This window comes from Acytostelium subglobosum (assembly GCF_000787575.1).
Source record: "Acytostelium subglobosum LB1 DNA, scaffold: scaffold42, whole genome shotgun sequence".
NCBI classification, from domain to species: Eukaryota; Evosea; class Eumycetozoa; order Acytosteliales; family Acytosteliaceae; genus Acytostelium; species Acytostelium subglobosum.
In genome coordinates, this window is record NW_012236491.1 from 23,226 (window position 1) to 43,823 (window position 20,598).

At 44.4% G+C, this 20,598-nt stretch overlaps 8 protein-coding genes across 8 annotated transcripts; 2 read left to right on the forward strand and 6 right to left on the reverse strand.

The window, feature by feature from the left end:
• Positions 1–1,157: 1,157 nt before the first annotated feature.
• SAMD00019534_124050 (hypothetical protein) lies at positions 1,158–2,514 on the reverse strand (the record flags this gene model as incomplete). The annotated part of the gene is made up of 4 exons (XM_012892349.1): positions 1,158–1,264; positions 1,348–1,404; positions 1,491–2,297; positions 2,373–2,514. The coding sequence occupies 4 exons, from the start codon at positions 2,512–2,514 to the stop codon at positions 1,158–1,160; spliced, it is 1,113 nt and encodes a 370-aa protein (XP_012747803.1).
• A 300-nt stretch (positions 2,515–2,814) lies between these two features.
• On the reverse strand, positions 2,815–4,413 carry SAMD00019534_124060 (hypothetical protein; the record flags this gene model as incomplete). The annotated part of the gene is made up of 5 exons (XM_012892350.1): positions 2,815–3,166; positions 3,237–3,497; positions 3,572–3,740; positions 3,818–4,203; positions 4,292–4,413. The coding sequence occupies 5 exons, from the start codon at positions 4,411–4,413 to the stop codon at positions 2,815–2,817; spliced, it is 1,290 nt and encodes a 429-aa protein (XP_012747804.1).
• A 205-nt stretch (positions 4,414–4,618) lies between these two features.
• On the reverse strand, positions 4,619–6,925 carry SAMD00019534_124070 (hypothetical protein; the record flags this gene model as incomplete). The annotated part of the gene is made up of 5 exons (XM_012892351.1): positions 4,619–5,428; positions 5,504–6,195; positions 6,258–6,463; positions 6,548–6,720; positions 6,791–6,925. The coding sequence occupies 5 exons, from the start codon at positions 6,923–6,925 to the stop codon at positions 4,619–4,621; spliced, it is 2,016 nt and encodes a 671-aa protein (XP_012747805.1).
• Positions 6,926–7,500: 575 nt separating this feature from the next.
• On the reverse strand, positions 7,501–8,274 carry SAMD00019534_124080 (hypothetical protein; the record flags this gene model as incomplete). The annotated part of the gene is made up of 1 exon (XM_012892352.1): positions 7,501–8,274. A coding segment is annotated over one exon (774 nt), but the record flags the coding sequence as incomplete, so codon positions are not given.
• SAMD00019534_124090 (hypothetical protein) lies at positions 7,544–8,203 on the forward strand (the record flags this gene model as incomplete). The annotated part of the gene is made up of 2 exons (XM_012892353.1): positions 7,544–7,565; positions 7,635–8,203. 2 exons carry the CDS (start codon positions 7,544–7,546, stop codon positions 8,201–8,203), a joined length of 591 nt encoding a protein of 196 aa, XP_012747807.1.
• Positions 8,275–12,824: 4,550 nt separating the features above from the next.
• Positions 12,825–13,007, reverse strand: SAMD00019534_124100 (hypothetical protein; the record flags this gene model as incomplete). Its single annotated transcript, XM_012892354.1, has 1 exon — positions 12,825–13,007. A coding segment is annotated over one exon (183 nt), but the record flags the coding sequence as incomplete, so codon positions are not given.
• Positions 13,008–14,031: 1,024 nt separating this feature from the next.
• On the reverse strand, positions 14,032–15,507 carry SAMD00019534_124110 (hypothetical protein; the record flags this gene model as incomplete). The annotated part of the gene is made up of 1 exon (XM_012892355.1): positions 14,032–15,507. One exon carries the CDS (start codon positions 15,505–15,507, stop codon positions 14,032–14,034), a length of 1,476 nt encoding a protein of 491 aa, XP_012747809.1.
• Positions 15,508–17,573: 2,066 nt separating this feature from the next.
• SAMD00019534_124120 (hypothetical protein) lies at positions 17,574–20,519 on the forward strand (the record flags this gene model as incomplete). Its single annotated transcript, XM_012892356.1, has 3 exons — positions 17,574–19,037; positions 19,112–20,024; positions 20,093–20,519. Coding segments are annotated over 3 exons (2,804 nt in total), but the record flags the coding sequence as incomplete, so codon positions are not given.
• Between the last annotated feature and the right edge of the window lie 79 nt (positions 20,520–20,598).

Genomic DNA, 20,598 nt, shown 5'->3' on the forward strand with positions numbered 1-20,598 from the left:
TCTTAAGATTGCCTTCCTTGGTTGAAACAATACACACACACTTATACACAAGGTAACGAAAATAAGTTGTAGGATCAGATGTTGATAATGATGGTTGGATTGAATGAACGAATGAATGAATGAAAGAACGAATGAGTGTAATTACTTACATGTTTGGGATATTGACAATTGGATTAACTAATTAACTAATTTGGAAAATAGTAAAAGACTTTAATATATTATATATAACTATTGTTTTTGGTATTGGACAATGTTGATGTTGCTTTGTGAGAAAGTAGTGAATTGGCGCGAAGTCGTCAAGCGCAGGAATGATGTTTTCTTGGTATTATAAGGTAAGATAGGATAGGATATAGGTTTAATATGTGTATGTAACTGTAAGATCATATGCCAACAAGTAATGATGAAGACCTTTATATATTGGCTTGTTGTGATCGATGGACTACCACTCTCGGGTAAGTTAAACATGTGGGATACGGCCAATCCATCATTCCCCCTTTAGAATGGAGGGGAAGCAAGAATCGAACGCCGAAGCACACTAAAATTTGAATTGGAGTTTTGGCAACATCTAAAAGTGCGCAAGGTTAGATGAGTGTATTGTTGGCTGGATGGCTGTCATCATGTCTGAAGGTGATCATGATCATAATAATGTAATATATATGGATAGTCAATTGACCAATGTTCATAAATACGCCGAGATTACATTGGATCTCTCATACACACAGTGACGTCCATTTGATCAGGGCCGTGTAACCTTTAGACCTTATTGACGAGGGCCAAAAGGGGGACTCGGTCTGATCTCAAGGACCCAAGTCGAAATTTTGATCACGCCTGTTAAGAACTCCTCAATCTAGAATACGAATGAAAACACGCCGTCCGTTATGGTCATTATTGAAGTAACTTCACTTCACTTTGTGTGCCATGTGCGTGACGTGATCAAGTGTTGGTGATTCTAGAAATCCACTCTCCATCCATTAATCAATCAATCATCAATCTAGATTGCTGTCATCAACCCTGTACATTTGTCTGATGGTTGACATCAACTGACCAGCCAGCCAGCTGGTTGACTGAGTGTACAGATTGGTCGGCGCTGGATAGATGAATGAATGGGATACCTGGATATAGTTATTATTATTATTAATGATTATAATATTATAATACTACACAATCACCGAACCTGATCGATGTTTATGTTTGTGCTTGGGCTTGGTGCTGCTGCTGCCAATGATGCTGTTTGGTTGGCCACAGCCACTCGAGTGGCTGGCTGCTGGTATTGATTTGGCCAATCATTTTAGGATGCAGGTGTCTCATCATTCTCCATGAACTGCAGGGGACTTTCATCTCTCTTACACTCGCCCTTGGCAAAGTCGTAAGTATACTTATAACATACACCTGACGCACATATCACTGTGATGTAGCAAGTTGATTGATTGATTGAGTTAGTGATTGATGCCAGGCCAAGCCAAGCCAAGCCAAAGTGATGTAATACATACCGATGATAGAGTTTGGAGCGGCACTAAATGCACATATTGACCTTGACTCTGGTATTTGAAACTGTACAGCACTCCATTCAGACTTGAAGTAGTTGGTTGGAAGTATATCACCCATGAAGGAGAAGCTTGATTGGCGGTTCTTGCCATCGGACTCTGGCTCGCGCACGGTGGCGGGCGCCGAGCGCGAGAGGTCAAAGATGTGGCCGGTGTTCTTGTCGCTGCTGACACATAGTGCTGTCGACTCGTTGTTGAACGCAATACTGTATATCTCTGCTCGGTGCGTGCCACGACGCACCTCCTTGATCTTCTCGCCGGTGGCTGTGTCAAAGATACGGATCAGCGTGCCCTTCTCGCTGGCCGTGGCCAGACGCGTGCCATCCTTGTTGAGGGCGATCTGTGAGAGCGCCGACTCGTGTGCGGCGATGATCTGTGTCTTCTTCTGGTCGTAGAGGTCGACGTGGACGTAGCCTGGTTTCAGACCGGGACACGCCAGCACGTTGGCCGCGCCCGGACACACGGCGCAAATGCCCTTGGGGTTGTTGGTGGTCTCTAGCTGGTGCACCAGTTGGAGGTCGGCAAAGTTGTACACATAGACCTTGTTCTCGAGCACCACGACGATCCTGTCGCGTCTCAACTTTACCGCCTTGACCTCAGACTTGAACTCCAACTTTGCAATACATTTGTTCTGATAATCATCCCAAATCATCACCTGATTCGGTGTATACTTTGGCTTTGTACCTCCTCCAACAATTGCCAAGATATTACATCTAAACAACATCTCTACAATTCCTACACCTCCATCGAATACTATTTGTTCCAATGATTGATTGATTTAGTGAGTGAATGAGTGTCAACTGATTGATTGATCATGTCCAATCATACCTCTTCCGAATCTCTCTTTGAATGGATCACATGAGAATATGAGGAATCCTCTCTCTGTTCCACTTGCGAAACAACTGTAATCTTGATTAAAGTTTGCAAACAATAAGTTTGGATGTTTATCTTTACAGTTACTCAAGTTCATTGTTGTTGTTATGTATATATGTATATCGATATATTGATTGATTGATTGATGATTGAATGGCAATGAGTGATGATGCTGCAAGTGAATGAATGAAGTGTGAATGGACCACAAACAGCATGAAAGGACATTCATGTGGTAGTGTGAGTCAACTTGAGATTGGCAAAACAAAAGTATCCCCAGGATTGGAGACCAGGGCAAGGTCAAGGGCGAGGGCAAGGGCAAGGGTAAGGGTAGGGTAAGGGTAATGTAAGGGAAGTACCAATCCATGAATAATGAATGAACTGTATTAAGAATACTAGATTACCAGGTGGATACTGGAAGGGCGTAGGGTGAATCCCAGTCACGGTTAAAGATGGACTGGAGCTGTGCGGTAAAGTCGGCGTTGATGATGTTGTAGCTCAGTCCTCCGGTGTTGGTGAAGTAGTCTTCGGACCAATTGGATGTGCCAACATAGGATTGTTGCTCGGTCACCATGTACTTGGCATGATTGACACGAGTGTATGGGACTTGGGGCTCGAAAGGTAGGTCAGGAATCTGGAACCATCTCACGTCAATGTTGGTGACGGCATCCAGTGAGTGCAAGAACTGAGGGATGATCTTCATGTTGGTGCTGTTCCAATGACTGATGAGCATTCTGACACTGACGTGGCGGCTATATATTGATTGAATGAGTGAGTTAGGATGAGTGCGTGTAGTGCATGGATGAGCTTGAATGAACATACTTGAAGGCAGCGGCTCTGAGTGCATTGTCAATCACTGGCCAAAAGGTGTTGGGATAGTTGTAGAATGATGTTGGGGCGTAGTCCATAACAGAGATACACACTGATTGATTGGCTGCGTTGATGGCTGCGACCAAAGCATCAATATCTCCAGATCTGTGCTTCGAGACAAACTCTGGTGGGGACACGGCCAAGAACATCGAGACGTCCTGTCCATTCAAGTTGAGTTGAGCCTGATGTGTTTGATTGTACTTGGCATCATCCCTGATGTGTCGTGTCCACAATGATTAGTCATTCACTCACTCAATCAATCACTCGTGTCCACACCTTCAACATACTTTGCTGGCCACTTTGGTGGCAATTGGGACATGTTGGCGGCATCCCAGTATTGCTCGAATGCGACCCTGGTGTCCTCGACCAAACTCTTGCAGTTCTCGACGATCACACCAAGTTCCTTGACCTGTGCCAGTGAGCGCCAGTCAAAGTTGGCACTTCCAACGTAGGCATCTATGTTGCGCGAAGGTTATGATTAGTCCATCCATTCACTCGCTCGATCACTCAATCAATCAAACTCCAAGACATACTAATCCTGTCGACAACAATCATCTTGGTATGAAGGATACCAGCGCCAACCAAGGCCTCCCAGTTGATGGTGCGTACTTGAGCGGCACCCATTGCAGCCAGTGCCTCAGTGTCGTTGGCTGGCATGCTGGCACTGGGCTCATTCTGAACGATTCTAATCTTGACGCCACGGTTGGCGGCAGTGATCAGTGCCTTGTAAAAGTTGGTTCCCATGTATCCACCATACTCTGATGGGTATGATGCTCCATCCGTCAATGTCATATAGAACAATCCAAGATCTATAGTCTCCTGAGCATTATTGATCAATGACATCCAAGCATCATAAGTCGACACATTAGTAGTCAAGTTGACAAAAAGTGGAATAGACTCTGCAATGTACATCCTTCCACTGTATGATTGATTGATCGTGAGTGAGTGAGTGATTGAGTGAGTGAGTCCATCATGATCATGTGACCAACAAACAACAGGATAGTTACCCATCACATTTGTCTTGATTGTCATTGTTTGGGCGAATGACGACTGAGCTAACAGTCACCATGCTGCTACAGAGTATGATCGTTGCCAACACTGCAGTTGCAACAAATGTGTTCTGTATCATGTTTATGTATTTGTTTGAATGAATGAATGATTGAAAGATGAGTGAGTGAGTGAAAAGTAATAAGATTGAGATGGAAGGAGGTCGGTGTGGTGCTGGGGAGTGTGTGAGTCACTTTGCCTTTGATCTTTCTGATCAAAAACGACACCACACGCTAGTGTGATTGATGGGTAAACAATACAACAAACAATGAAAATGCTCGCGAGGTTTATTTGTTGGCATTATTGTTGTTGTTGCCACTGGCTGTCTGTAGACTGAGACGACTCAAGTCTAGAACATCTTGATCAATGGACAGCGGGGCCTCGGAAGAGAACGCCGCGTTGAACAGCTTGAGTGGCGGCGCAATCTTGCACAGTCGAACAAACTCGCCCACTTCGCTGTCTGACGTCTTGGACACGGAGCTGATGGCCGAGGCAAAGGCCGGCTCGTCATGTTCAATGGTCGATGGTATCTGTGAGTCGAGTCCTAGTCCTAGGCCCAGGCCAAGTCCACCCAGGCCCAGTCCATGACCTAGTCCATGTTCTTTGTGCGGGTCTGACAGGAGTAGAGGGCCATGTATCTGGCTGAGCTTGGAGTTGATCGAGCTCTTGAACGAGGAGGATGAGTGAGTGTTGTTGATGCCGCTGCTGGTCGAGATGTTTGAGTTGTTGCCACTGGGCGGCTTCTGTTGGCTAAGATGCGTCTCCCTGCTGTTGTTAAATGGAGGCGATACGCCAGTTGTGAATGAATGTGGTGTGGCTTGGTATTGTTGGAGGTCGTTGATGCTTGGCTGCTTGGCGAATATTGGCTGAGGTGCCTGCTGGTACATCTGAGGTTGAGGGGCAATGGCGATGGGGGCAGAGGTCGATCTGTGTCTGAGTGCCGATGTGGGTGACACCTGATGTTGTGCTGCTGGTGATGGTTGAGGTGTAAAGTTGAGTTGTCTAATGACCAAAGGTTGTTGTTGTTGTTGCTGCTGTTGTAGTTGCTGTTGTTGTTGCTGTTGTTGTTGTAGTTGATGTTGTTGTAGTTGCTGTTGCTGTAGTTGATATTGGTATTGTTGTAGTTGACCTGGTGAGTTTGAGCTTGACTTTGGATTGGACGTCGAATATACATAGAAGGGAGGCGAGTGTGATGTGCCTGGTGTCGCATTGATGGGAGAAGCCAATGAACTTGGTGATTGCTTCTTATAACTATGTACATTGTTCGCAGAGTTTGGTATAATGATTGGATTGCTACTCTTGACGTCCTGTTGTTGTTGTTGTTGCTGTTGTAGTAGTTGTTGTTGCTGCTGTTGGAGTATTTGTTGTTGTTGCTGTTGCTGTTGTTGGTACATCATTCCACCGCCACTGCTGTAGCTGCCAATGCCACTGCCACCAGAGTGAGTGTAGTAGTCGTATGAGTCATTGGAGCCAAATGAGGACGGTCTGAACGTGTCGCCCTTGCCACTGCTACTGCTGTAGTATGGTGCGGGCTGGGGCTGATACTGTTGCTGCTGCGAGGTCTGCTTGATAGGCAGCGATGCGGTGGCTGGCATGGGGATGGGAGTACTGCTGCCATAGCTGCTAGAGTAATGTCCGCTGGGTGGCGTGGACTTTAGTGGTGTGGATTGCTGTGGTGTCGTCGCTGACTCGTGTCTGTAATAGTTGTTGTTGTTGTAGTCCTTTATAATAAACTGTGAGTCCAGTCCCAGCTGTGAGCTGATGGATATCTCGCGCGTCAGATCCTCCTTGTATGCTACATCCATTCGCCACACTCCCAATGGTGTAGGTATATGTGTAAAGACAAATGATTTAGTTTGAGTGGCTATATAAGAGTGATCGAGTTAGTGATTGATTGAGTGAATGAGTGGACGCGAGAACACCTACATAATGCGAATGAAGGTGAGTGTATAGAGTTGACATCGCATATCCTAATCTGATACTTGATCTTTGATGTGGACGATCGATTCTTTGTAAAGTTGCGATAGACTTGATAACATGGTAGGTTCCTCAATAAAGAGTACAATGCTCTAACTAATAATATAACGTTTCTATATAGCTTTGGTAATTCGCATGTTGTATCCACATCCTTACTACACGTGCGGGACAATCATTGTTAGTCATTCATTCATCCAATCATTCAATCGATCAATCTAGGGGAGAGCAACATAACATACTATGGTTCAAAGATGAATCTCCATGACTCGACTAGAGTATTCAATCCTAGCATCTCGCCACCTTCGTCAAAGTGTATATCCAACAGGAACAAGGTACGTATACCATGCCTGGCAAAGATGATCGACTCTATAACCTTTTGAACTGAATCTGAGTCCTCAGTCTCAATGTGAAACTAAAGTGTAAGGTAGTAAGTATCATTGATTGATCAGTACAACACTGACATTGAGTTGACAACTACATACATGTTTGTTTATCTTCTTCTGTTGAGGCAGTATATCTACACGTGCTGATAGTACCGATTGCACTACCTTTGATATACTCCTTCTGACCAACTCTTCTGTCTTCTCACGAAGAGTAGAAGATGTTGGATTCTCCATCGTCCTGAACTATATATATATATCTATTTTAACTCCTTCTCTCTCTCTTCCTCTCTTTCTTGTCTCTATCACTATATATCAATCAATCGATCAATCAATCTTGTTATCTCGAGATTCTAATTTATATTAATTAATTAATCTTAATCTTTATATGATAGATAATATATTATGTGTGTTTATCTTTATATGTTTCACAAGTAAATAAGTAATAATAATGACGATTATACAAGTGAGTGGTTGTTAAGTTTGTTGTACAACTAACTACTTGTTGTTGTTGATTGGGTGTGACTCAAATGAAGTGTAGCGAGAAAGTGAGTGAACGAAACCCATCGAACTTCTCAATATTCATTAACCACCAATCAACGTGGTTTTCAACAATTATTCTTCTGGAAGTACACACTAAAGATACAAATAGATAGAGATATATCATACTTAAGATCTTGTCAATTCTATATTCATTCATTCATTCATTCATTCATTCATTCATTCATTCATTCATTCATTAGGTGTCAATAAAGTGATAGAGTTTATTGTATAAGTACATTTGGTTGGACAGGAAAGTATAGGACAGCTCAGAATAGTATTGATGAGATTGTCAAAGTGATGAAGGACATGACAATGAATGTAGGTACCGCTCCATGTACTTTTGAAGATGTCGATGGATGTTTATCAGTGTCAGTTGAGTGAGTGCTACTCGTTGTTGTTGTAGTTGTACTGGTGACACTTGGGGAGTTGCTTGAAGTACTGGATGAAGTTGTGGAGGTAGTAGATGTGGACGTCGAGGGTGTGGCCGTGGTCGATGTTGTCGAGGATGTCGAAGACGTCGAAGATGTCGAAGTGGTAGTTGAAGAGGTGGACGAAGTAGAAGATGTGGAGGATCCAGCAGAGGTCGAAGATGTACTGGATGTGGAGTTTCCAGTGGAGGTCGAGGAGGTCGAGGAAGTAGTTGAGTTGGACGTCGTAGATGTTGATGTTGAGTTAAGTGATGTGGATGTAGTAGTTGGTGATGTACTGGTAGATGTAGAGGTGGAGGTAGTGGTATCAGATGGTGATGTACTCGTAGATGTTGATGATGTTGATGATATTGTTGTCGGAGTGGTTGTACTGGTACCATGGACTAGTCCACCATCACCAGATGTTATGGTAGTTATGATACTTGACGGGGCAGTAGATGTGCTGGTACCGTGTACAATTCCACCATCACCAGATGTTATGGCAGTTACTATACCACCATCACCAGATGTAACTGCGGCACCGCCATCACCAGACTGGCAATGAACACTCACGGCCATCACCGCCAACAACATCATCAATAATAAGAAGTAGAAGTTGTAAATATTCTTTGTCATTGTATCTTTTGAAAGGAGTAAAAGCGGAAGTGGAAGTGGAGCACTCTTGATAAGTCTTGTCTTGTTGTAAGTTTGGTGAATGATCAATGATGGGTAAGGCGTGACATCACTTGAATCACCTTTTCATACTTTACGTCACAAGGATCAGGAGATTGTATGTCTGGAACGAACGGGGCCTGTGAATGGGCGTAACCTTGGTGCATGATTGTGTTATCTGATCACTTTTTGGTTCAAACGATGTGATGGTTAATCGTGGATGGGGGGACAAGGACCCAATGTTGGGGGACATGGGTTGACCATCGATCAGCAGGTCACCAAAGGAGTTGTCACTGGTTAGGATAAGTTAAGTTAAGTTATAATTTATTATAAATATATTATTATGTTATGTACAGATAAAGAGGAAAGAGGGAGGAGGAAAGAGGAAAGAGACCTCTTCAGAAGCATTTGATTGGGGACACCTTTCGTGGTGAGTCTGACTGGTTGGCATCGTTGTCATCACCATCACCACCATTGTTGCTGGTGTTGTTGTTGTTGACGACGTTGTTGTTGCCACAGTTGTCTTGACTCTCGCTGCCACTACTTTTGGTATTATTGTCTCCATTATCTTTGCTATCTGAAGAGTTGATACTGATGTTACTGTTGTTGTTGTTGTTGCCACTGCTGCCACTGTTGTTGTTGCTGAGCTGAGTGAATGATTGCAAGTTGCCATCACCTTCATGGTCATCATTGTTGGAAAAATTGAACTGGAGCTTGCTTCCACTATTGCTGCAGTTGTTGTTGCTATTGTTGTTGTTGTATATCAGGAAACTTGTGTTTCCAGACTTGGACTGTGGCTGTGACTGTGACTGTTGTTGTTGCTGTTGTTGGAGTTGTTGGTACTGTTGGAAAAAGGCATTGTTGGACACTGATGGCATTGTGAATCCACTGCTGAAACTAGACACCGAACTACTGCGCTGGTGGTGAGGTGACATTGCCTGAGGCTGGTAGAAGAGCTCGGACGTGGGCGTAGCGGTTGGCGTCGTGCAATTGAGTGAGTCATTGAGCAATTGTTGTGAAGAGGAGAGAGTGGACGTTGCCGAGGAGGGTGGGATGGTCAAAATGTTGGACGATGATACGTTCAACGGTGAAGGGATTCTGATCTTGGAGTTGGAGAACGGGTTGCCACTCTCAAACTGCGACGACTGTGGGAACTTGAGCGTCTGGGTCATCTGCGTGATAATAGAGAGCGATGCGGCCGTCTCAGCCGACGACGTCATCGTAGAGAGGAACTCCTTGGGCGTGAAGTTGGCAGAGTGGCTCGAGTTGATGTCCAGACGGGGCATCGTGCGCACCATCTCACATGAGCGACGCTTGGTGGGCGAAGCCAGCGAGCGGCCCATGTCGTTGAGCACGTCGTTGATGACCTTGTAGATGAAGCAGTACTGCTCAAACGTCTGGACCATGCCGCGGCGCTGGCGACGCAGCTCCATCACAGTGTCCTTGATCGACACGTTGCAGTGTGGCTCGTTGTTGACCGATCGCTCGATCTTGGCCATGTTGATGTTGATGGCAATGAATGTGCCCGAGCGGCCAATGCCGGCGGAGCAATGCACGACCACGGGGCCGTTGGAGTTCTTGAGGTTGCCACGCTGCTTGAACGTGTTGACCAGCACAGACATTGTGCGGATGTGCGTGGTCAGTGCCGGTGCGCCGCTGTCGGGCCACTGGGTATAGTGCAGCAACACAACCTCGCGAGGGAACTCCTCTCCCTTGCGATACAGATGCAGGGAGCTGACTGCAATCTCCTTGAAGACCACCTTCTTGTACAAGTGAATCCAGAAAGGACCACAATTCTTTGGCTCGCTCGAGCTCTCTGGCCAATAAATGTCGGCCTTCTTCTTTCCATCCTCCTCCAATCTTGTTAAACATACAATTACAGCTGATTTCTCTGTTTGTGATTGATTGATTGAATGATTAGTGAGTGGACGAGTGATCAAGTGATCGAGTGATTGAGGATGGTTCACATACCTTCCCAGACCATTCTCCAAAAGTCCTTGATGGTCGATGGCAATGGAGCTTGACAGGCGATGTAGTAACGATAGGAGTTGGGCACTTCTCCGTTGATGTAGTTGGCGTTGATGTAGTCACCGTCGCCAGACTCGAGTGGCGTCAGACGCACACGTGTCGACTCGTTTGGCAACACATCGTGGTAACGGTTCTTTGAGTAGTTGTTTGGCTGCAGTGAGCTGAAGAACTTCTCCTCGTCGTGCTTGCGGTTGTCAAGGTCGTTGTGCGAGTAGTGGCGTTGGTGGTGCTTGTGCGACTTGCGCGAGTGTGACTCGGGCTTCTTGATGGACTCGAACTCGAAGCGCATGCGCTCGCGATCCTCATCAAACAGCATGCTTGGGAAGCTGGTAGTTGGTGGTGGCGTGGTAGATGTGTTGGTGGGAGATGTGTTGTTGTTGTTATTGTTGTTGTTGTAGTTGCTGGGAGTGAAGGCTGCGGACGAGCTATGTGAAAATGGACTGTTGGCGCTGAGCAGTTGGCTGGTCGCGTCGGGCAGGACGCCCGTGAGCTTCAGGAGCGGGTTGATGCCCGTGCCCGATGATGTGGGCGACGTCGATATGGGCAGACCGTTATTGAACGATCCGCCTGCGCTGCTACTATTTGGAGTAGCCACTGCCGATGACATGATGGCTTCGTTGAAACTTGACATTGATAATGATGAAGATGATGGTGATGATGAGTTGCTGCCTGCATTTGTCTCGACGACGTCGCTGCTGCTATATTCTTTGTTATTGTTGTTATTGTTGCTGTCGCCTGCAGGTGGAGGAGGAAGGATTGACTGAGAGAACTTTAGATTGTTTGGTAACTTTTGACATGATGATGTATCTTCAACGATAATCTCATCGTCATCGTCTGCCTCATCATTCTCCATTGGTGTGTCGAGATCCATCAGCATTGATGCCGTTGTGTTGTGTCTAAGTGGCGAGGGTGGCTTCTGGAAGTGGCAGGCCGACGTTGGCACCGTCGTCGATGACGATATTGGTATATTGATATGCGGGTTCATCGTCCCATAAAAGCTATTGGTAGAGTGGCGATAAGAGTTCATTATAGACGCTGCTGCTGCTGCTACTACTACTGTTGCTGCTGTTGCTGCTGCTGCTGTTGTTGTTGTTGTTGATTGAGTATGTTTATCAGGTGTAGCTTCACCTCTTGATAGTATTGATGTCAATGTATTTGATAATGATGTCGACGATGAATCTATTGTGGTCATTAATATTATCTTGATCTTTGAGTTCTGTTAAATGATTGATTGATTGATTGATTAATTGATTGATTGAATAAATAATAAATATTATATATATTATATAAATAAGTTAAGTTAAGTTATATTGATCTTGTTGTTTCCGCTGCTATAAAGATATATATATTATATGTATGAATAAATAATTATATATTATATCATTTGTTTGAATGATGAATAAAGAATTAATTAGGATTAGTGTGACTGTGCATTCTCAAGACTTGTATTTATATTATTATAAATGAATGTGTGTACTTTGGAATGTGAGTGAAACAAATAAAGAACAAACAAACAACAATGTATATGTGTATGAGTCAACAAGCAAGTAAAGTCCAGACGACCAACAAGAATGGATCAGGTCGCCCAGGATAGGTTTCGCGAACCACAACCAAACTCATAAAGTTAAGGTGAGTGGGTGGCTGTGGGTGTGGTGGAATAAATTCAAAATAATATCAAATGTTATCTGAGATGACCCGTTATTTGAATTTCAATTCGGGGGTTGTGAATATGTGTGTGAGTGTGGGAGATGTGGGGGTATGAGAGTGTGTGAGTCGTGCAAAGAAAGTAAGTAGTAATAATAAAGGCATGATTTACGTTTACGAGTTTGGTTTTTTGGTTTTTTTGGTGTGTGTAGGTTGGGGTGAGTGTGGGGTTGGGTTAGACGAATATGTCCTTTTTGGGCATTCGTTTCAAAGACAACAAGACGATTAAAAAAAGAAAATGAGGAGTTTGCAGAAATCAACGGAACTATCCTCGATACTATATGATAAACGATTGGTTGAGTGATCTGCAAATGGGTCAAATAAAGTAATATTGTTGGAATCCATTCAAGTAACCAACAACAACAACAAACACGGAATACTTGGTCTAAACAAGTATAATATTATGTTGGTATCTCTCGATTCGAATTGAGTTGAGTGTGGATGGGAATGTGAATGTGAATGTTGTTGCGTGGAATTGTAATGTGGTGTCTGCGAGGGCATGTGTCTGCGAGGGTATGTCTGTGAGGGTATGATTGAAGTATCGACACTTACACAACTGATAATATTGCATTATTAATAAGGAGGAGAGAGTTATAATATAACAACCTGTTGTTGTTTGTTTGATTGTTGGATTAAGAGTAATGGGAGGTGATTGGTTGATTGGTTGTTTCGTTTGATTGATTGATTTGAATGAATGTTAAATTGAATGAGTATGGATTGATTGATTGAATGAATGTCTGACTTGTTGTTGCTGTTGTACAGGGTTGCAATTGCTACTACTTGTGGTTCTGGTTGATTATTATATTTGACCAACAATACAAAGGGAAGGGATTCCGTGTGTCCAGCCTGGTTCGATGGTTGGTTGGTTGGTTGTTGGTATTGTACGGAATTGAATATGTATTGTATTGTAATGTATTGTATGTAGGTAGTTGTTGTTGATTGTTGTTGTTGTGTAAATGATTAATTGAAAGTAATGTTATTAAAATGATTGCAATCAAACAATTACTCAATCAATCATTCAATCAATCAAGTTAGCAGCTTGCTCTCTTTCTGAGGATGGATGGATGGGGACTAGCCAGCACGATCAGAAGAAGAATAAGCAGAAGTCGTTATTGATAAAGGTTGTGTTTGTTGTTGTTGGGTTCTCTGGTTGTGTGTGTGAGTGTGTGAGAGAGAGGTGTAAGGGGTGAGTGCTGATCGAGTGAATGAATTCAAATAATGTATGATTGTTTGATTGTTTGATTGTTTGATGAGGTGAGTAGTAGTGTGTATTCTCATTCATTCACATCACTACTCCATGGCATTGCTGATCAAGTCACATGAGTGAATGACCCACACACCATTAACCTCACCTCATTTGTGAGATGAGTTCATTGAAGCCAAAGTACGATCGACTTTGTTATCACACGGACCCATTGCCTTGGGTGCCACCACCAACCAATGCATCTGTTATTGTAAAGCGTTTTGGTAAACATGCTCAAGCACTCAACACCCATCACTCATTCATACACAAAAAAACAATCAAACAAAACACCACGCTGTTTGTGGGTTTCGATCATGGGTAGGACCAACTAGGCCATCGAAGATGATGCTTTGATGTGTGGGTGTGATGTGGTTGTTGGTTGGATGATGCCCATGGGCATTGTCATTTGTTCACCAAGGTTTAGATAGATATTCAAGATTGTTAGATGGTCGTTGGCGACCTGAGTTCAAGTAGGTCGTACCGGATCAAGTGTATTTGAACTGAGGGGCACTGCCCTTGTGCTCTACTCTGAGATTGTAGATCAAGGGGCACTCTCTTGATGTCGTCAGTCAGTCAGATGATTGATTGCTGATTCGGCTGGCCAGCCCAGCCCGATCACTTTGTTTGATCGAACTTACAACTCAAGATCATGAGATCGATTGGAACACACCGCACACACTACACAAATAATCATCAGACGAAGAAGTAGAGGAGGAGAAGAAGTACTAATGTGATCACAATAATAATCAATGTATTGGATGCACGTTGGGTTGCGCCCTTTCGCCTGGTCTAGAGTTGTCCACTAGAGATGATGTAATGGCGGTGGCGGCGGCAGAGGATGGAGTCTTGGTCTTTTTGGAGGCGTGATGATGATACTTGGTGGCCATGGTGTCCAATGATTGTAGATGCGAGTAGTGTCCATGTGTTGCGTTGACCACTGTTTGAATGGAATCAGATACGGCGCGCTTCTTGAGCGACTGTTGCTGTTGTTGCAGTTGGATCTGCTGCTGTTGCATCTGTTGTTGCTGCATCTGCTGCAGTTGGAGCTGTTGATGCAGATCCAGCTGTTGTTGGCGTTGTTGATGTTGTTGTTGCTGGATGTCCTTCAGGCCCAAGAGTATATTTACAAATGATTCTGTGTCCTCTTGCGTCAGCTCCTTCAGGGGAGTGGAGGCAGTGGCAGTGGCAATGGCAATGGCGGTGGCGTTGGCGGCCGCGTCAGGATACTGCACGTGGGGAGTGGGTGTTCCTGTTGATGATGTGGCCGTGACGATCACTGGACCAGTGGACTTTGAATAGTTTGGAGGTTGGATATAGGTCTTCTTTTGTTTCTTCTTCTTTGACGATGATGTTGGCGTTGATTTAAGCTTGTCCTTTTCCTTGTCCTTATCCCTGTCCTTGACCTTGTCTTTGTCCTTGTCCTTGTCCTTGTCCTCATTGTTTCCAGATGTCTTGCTTGACTTGCTACTCTTGCTGCTACTGCTCTGTTTGCTGCTGCTACTACTGCTGTTGCTATTGCTGTTGATTGAAGTATGTACAGGTGATTGATGGAGTGTTGGAGGTGGTATTGGTGGTGTCGATTGAAGTGATTGGAGCACTCCCAGGGGATTGTGATTGTGTTGCTCCTTGACGGACACACCCGTCAGACTCATTGGTGATTGTGTCCTTGTTGGGTCTATCATTGATGATGATCCGATCACGATTGGTGATGTTGGTGTGGCCAACGTCGATGTGGTCAGTGATTGCAGTGTAGGTGTGAGTGTAGTACTAGTTGATGATGGCTTTATATCAGTCTCTTGTTGATGTTGGTGTGGATGAAGAAGTTGTTGATGTTGATGTTGATTGTTGCTAGGCTGGAGTGGCTTCCTTGGTCTTTGTGTCCATTGTATTTCAAAGTTGTTTCCGTTGTTATTATTGTTGTTGTTGTTCATTATGTTGATGTTGCTGTGGCTGTGGTTGTCATTATCGGTGCTGCTTCTATTACTATTGCTACTACTAATGTTGTTGTTGTTGTTGTTGTTGTTGTTGTTGTTGTTGTTATGTGTCTGTGTATTGTCTGTTGCGTTGCCATTGTCTTCTGAACCTCTGGATGAAGGTGACCTGACCAGATTTGAGATTGGGTAAGATGTTGCCAACAAGTGTGGGGGTGGTGGTGTCGACATGACCTGTGGCGGAACAGTTCCAGCCGCAGCTCCATTTCTCAACAAGAACTCAAAGTTCATTTTTGCTGTTATGTTTATAAGTTGTTAAAAGTTATAATTCCTGTTGTTGTTATAATATATATTATATTATATGATTGTAAATAATATATGTATGAATGTAAGATGTTGATGATGATGAGTAATTGCTTATGTTGCAGTTGTTGGGACCTTTGTACGTCAGTATGGTTCGTATGAATGAGGGGCTGGACCTGACACAATGAATGAATGACTGAATGACTGATGGATGTGGATGGAGGCCCTAACCTGACTGATGGATGGATGGATGGAATGGAATGGAGTAGATGTGGTGTAGACACCTATGAGTGTGTGTTTACCCCTCTCTTTGGACGAGCAGCGGATGGTCCCAACTTCAGGCAATTGAGAGAGAAAAGACGCGTCAGGTGACAGATTGATGATGTTGGTCACCACACAACAGACCTCTCTCGAATTTTGAAAATGACTGGGTGAGTATGCTCTACTTTGAATTGAAATGATGCGTGAATGAATGACGGGATAGATAGATGGATGGTCCTCCTTTTTGATTATGTTGCTAATAATAGAATCTACAACAACACACAACCCGATGTCCAAAGTTATTGTTGATGTGATATTTGATAATATTATGATCTGTTGGGATAAAAGAAAATATAAAATTATAAAATGTTTAAATGTTAATGATCTCGTTGATATAGATATATATATTTATAAGTAGATAATATAGATGTAGTAGTAGTAGTTATAAGTTGAGAATGATTGAATGAATGAATGAATGAGTGATTGAGTAAGTGAGTGATGGTGTTACTGATCATTCATTTAGGAGTCATTCAGTCATTCATCTCAGTTCATACGAACATATCAGAGAGAACAGAGACACAACCAACAAAGAAGAAGGTCCAACTGACGGACTGATTCATTCACACGTGGTGCTGAGGCCGCATCATTATCTCCATTGATGTGACACAGACATTATTGTTTGTTTGTTGTTGTTCGGATGGGGTACATTCACACACACTCTCATTCACTAAACACACACAAACAAACATTCATTCATCCGCGGAGCTCAATCACAGTTCCACCCCATCCCCCCATCCAATCGATGAACATTGGACCAGGCTCATCATGGGTCTCAACTGTTTACTATTGTTAAACGAACAATTCCAATGAGTTTGAATATATATAAACTATTTTTATATTTATATTTATTATTAAAATTTTATAGTTGTTGGAAGAAGTAATATGAATGATCGTCCATCAATTATACTCACACTCCATTCAAGTGGAGTGGTCATACCCCTGACCCCTCTTCTTCCAATTAATTAATTGAGTAGTAAGTACTATATTCCGGAATCATAAAATATCATTTTTGATTGAATGAATGGAAAGAAGTAGTATCTTCATAAGAGCCTAGATCCTTTTGGTGAACTCACCTTCAAAGAGACCAAAAGACAGAGTGAACAACCAGGCTCAACCAAAATGGGTTGGTGGGGTTAACACCCCACACCACAACCACAGCAACAACAAACAAGGACATGGTCGGCGAAAGTTGTCCCGCATTTACTTCAAACCTCATACACACACTTATACACACACATACTATACTTGTATATCCATTTACACTCATCCATCCATCCATCCAAACATTCAAACACATACACACCTCACTTCCGCATCTACCCTTTGACACTCATTGACACTTGTTGACACTTGTTGACACTTGTTGACACTTTTCCCTCATTATTCACTCATTCACTCTTTCACTCTTTCATTCATTCAATACATTCAATTCATTCATTCATCCATTATACAATGAGATGAGGATGTCCCGCTGTGATACACACACAATACATCTATCCACTACAACATACATAAACATCAACTACGTCTTCACTCTGCGAAGAGATAGAGAGAGATAGATACAGAGTTGGAGATAGAGATATAGAGAGAGAGAGGAAGAGAGGAATAGAGATCCAAATATCTCAAGACAGACATCTCAACTCAACCAAGTGATCGATCACTTGTATGTGTCCCAACAAGGACGCCAAAGAGATTGAATTTCCCGAGGTAGTTAGTACATATACAGAATAATAATGGCAGATACTTTATCAGATGACAATGGTGCGGCCAGTAGCAGCAGTGGCACGATAACTAATGGCACTGGCAGTGGTGGTGGCAATGGCAATGGAGGTAACAGCAATAGTAGTGTATCAGACACCAGTGGAAGCAGTGGAAACGAAGGATCAAGCTACCACAGATTGTTGAGCAATCAAGAACAACAACAGAATCAACAACAACAACAACAACAACAAAGTCAACAACAACAGCAACATCATCAACATCATAGCCAACATCCAACTCAACAACAACAACAACAGATTGAAGAGGATGATGCATTTGATTTGAATACAATGTACAGCATACCACATCATTATGGATATTATGGAGGATTCTATGGCAATGGACCAGGGGCGCGACGAAGACACAGCTATGAGAAGGGCTCGAGCAACTCGCGACGACCCATGATCCCGATGTTCTCATGGAATGCCGGCCTGTCATCATCTTCATCTTCTTCTTCGTCTCGCTCGCCATCACCTCATCTCTTTACAATACTGGGCGACAACAATAATAATAATAATAATAATGGACAGTCACTGCCAGGCGCGTCAATGCCCTCAATCAGCTCGAGTTCCACCGAAGGATCACCGCCACTCAATTCGGTGGGCGGCAGCAAGTACCTCAAGGTGCCATCGATGGACAACTTTCTTCACTCAAACTCGGCGTCTCTGCCCTCGCCCCTGCCCGTGCAGTCCGACTCGCTGTACCCGCCACCCTTATCTACATCACACCAACCAACGCCTCCAATGACACTTCCGAGCTTTGGCGGCACCAGCGTAGCGTCTCATCACAAATCACATCAATCACATCATTCCCCTTCCACGCCAAACCCAACCCAATCCGCGACCGTCACGCCATCGGGGCAGCAACAGCAACAGCAACATCACCACCGAACGCTCGAGATCAAACATCCAGTGTATGAAAAGACCATGTACTTTGTCCACTTCATCCTGTCAGTGGTGCTGCTGTTCAATGTCGTGCTGCTGGTCTCCAAGCACTTCTTTTACAAGCTGCAGACGTGGAGTGGCGAGCGCGACAGCGTCAAGAGTCTCCTGCTGTTCATCAATCCGTTCCACGTCGTCTTCTCTTTGGTGGTGCTCCTGTTTCTGTTCCTGCAGCTGAAGGTACGCATACTGTTTGAGCACAATATCCACACGCGCTCGCATTTGCATCATCAGATCACCAAGAAGGAACAGCGTCAGGCGAGGAACTCGAGTGAGCTCAGCGATCAGGACCAGCCCCCTATCATAGTCAATCAGCAAGCTGCCAGCGACCCATCCTCATCATCATCATCATCACAGTACAAGCCAATGTTCATTGCACGCTCCTTGGACTACATGTTCCTTGGCCTGGCACTCTCAGGCTTTGTTAACACCATCTTTATTCAATCATACTTCAACCCAAAGGATGATTCCTTTGACCACGATACAATATTCAATGTAAGTCACCGAACAATCAATCAATCGATCACTCATCACTTCTTGATCCTAACCATGATCACGCCAACATCTAGATTTGCTCAGCGGTTGAGTTCATATTTGTTGGAATAACATTGAACTTTGCAAGCTTTAGCGTGCGATCGACGAAGCAGCATAGACAACATACTCATCATAGAGGTGGCTCAACAACATCACATCATGCGCAGCAACAGCAACAGGAAGAGGAGCAGCCTCCCAAGGGCGGCACAGTAGCCCTGCGATTCATCAAGAAGTTTCTGGCACGAGTCTATCTCTCACTGGCAGTCCTCTACATCTTGCTTGTTGCACGCGTCAACTACGAGCCACTGGGCCGCCTGATCACAGCGATTGATCACAGCGATGACATCACACTCAATCATTTCCAGTTGCCCCTTTTGCTCATCATCTACTTCCTGCAGATTGTCCTTCTCTTCTTTGAGTACAGCCAGAACAACTCATATCGACTGGCGTCAATGATCATCTCGACACTGTTCGTGTGGCTCATCGCGTTTGACGCCACCCAATTCTCATTCAGGTCGTTCGAGTCCTTCCCGATGGAGCGCCTGGTGATGCGTCGGTGGATCCGCTGCTTCGTCGTGGCATTCCCGTGCATCGGCACCTCGCTGGACTACATCGTCGACTGGAAGATAGTCAACAATCGTTACAATGACGTGCTGCATCAGATGGATGGCGTGCTACAGGAGAACCTCCACTTCCAGGAGCGCATAGGCAATCAGAAGAGGAAGGTCGAGATCAACAATCAGTTCCTCACCAGCACACTCAGTCAGTTCAAGAAGACAATCAACTCGGCAAGTCCAATGATTGGCTTCCTGATGGACTCTGATGTGCAGCCTCATCAAGCGCCCTACCTCCAAAAGATATCCAAAGCCTTTGATCAACTCAATCAAATGTCTAAAGAGGTTCTCTACTTCTCCGAGATCAAGGCACTCAAGAGTTCGGACTGTGAGAGTAAGTTTAAAGCTGTCGCGCGGGCCATGCGTCGTCCACAGAGTGCATTACTAACATCAATCAATCAGGAACATTGTTTGGCGTGGAGGCATTGATGGAAGAGATAATTGCCAATCCTACAACAAGGAGCTACTTTGAGGAGCGTGAGGTCGACCTCTGCTACTTGATCGCACCAAATGTACCGGCGACAATCACTGGCGACCCAACCAAACTCAAGCATATACTGCATCGACTCGTCAACACTGGACTCAAGACAACGTATCAAGGAGAGATCGTTGTGAAGGTCACAACACAGCCCGATCCGAACAGACCGGGCACCGAGTTGCTGTCATTCTCCGTGACCGACACTGGTTGTGGTGTCGAAGAGGATGTGATGCCGGCCATGTTTGAGCCCTACGTTTTGGCGATGGTCTATGGCTTTGAGAATGAGTTTGGCATTGGCCTGGACATGCCCATCTGCTACCAACTCTCGGTGCTCCTGGGCGGCACCCTACAGTACGCCCCAAACATACCGACTGGCAATCACTTTGTCCTCACCATACCATACGAGTCGCATCACGCTGGCAACACCGCC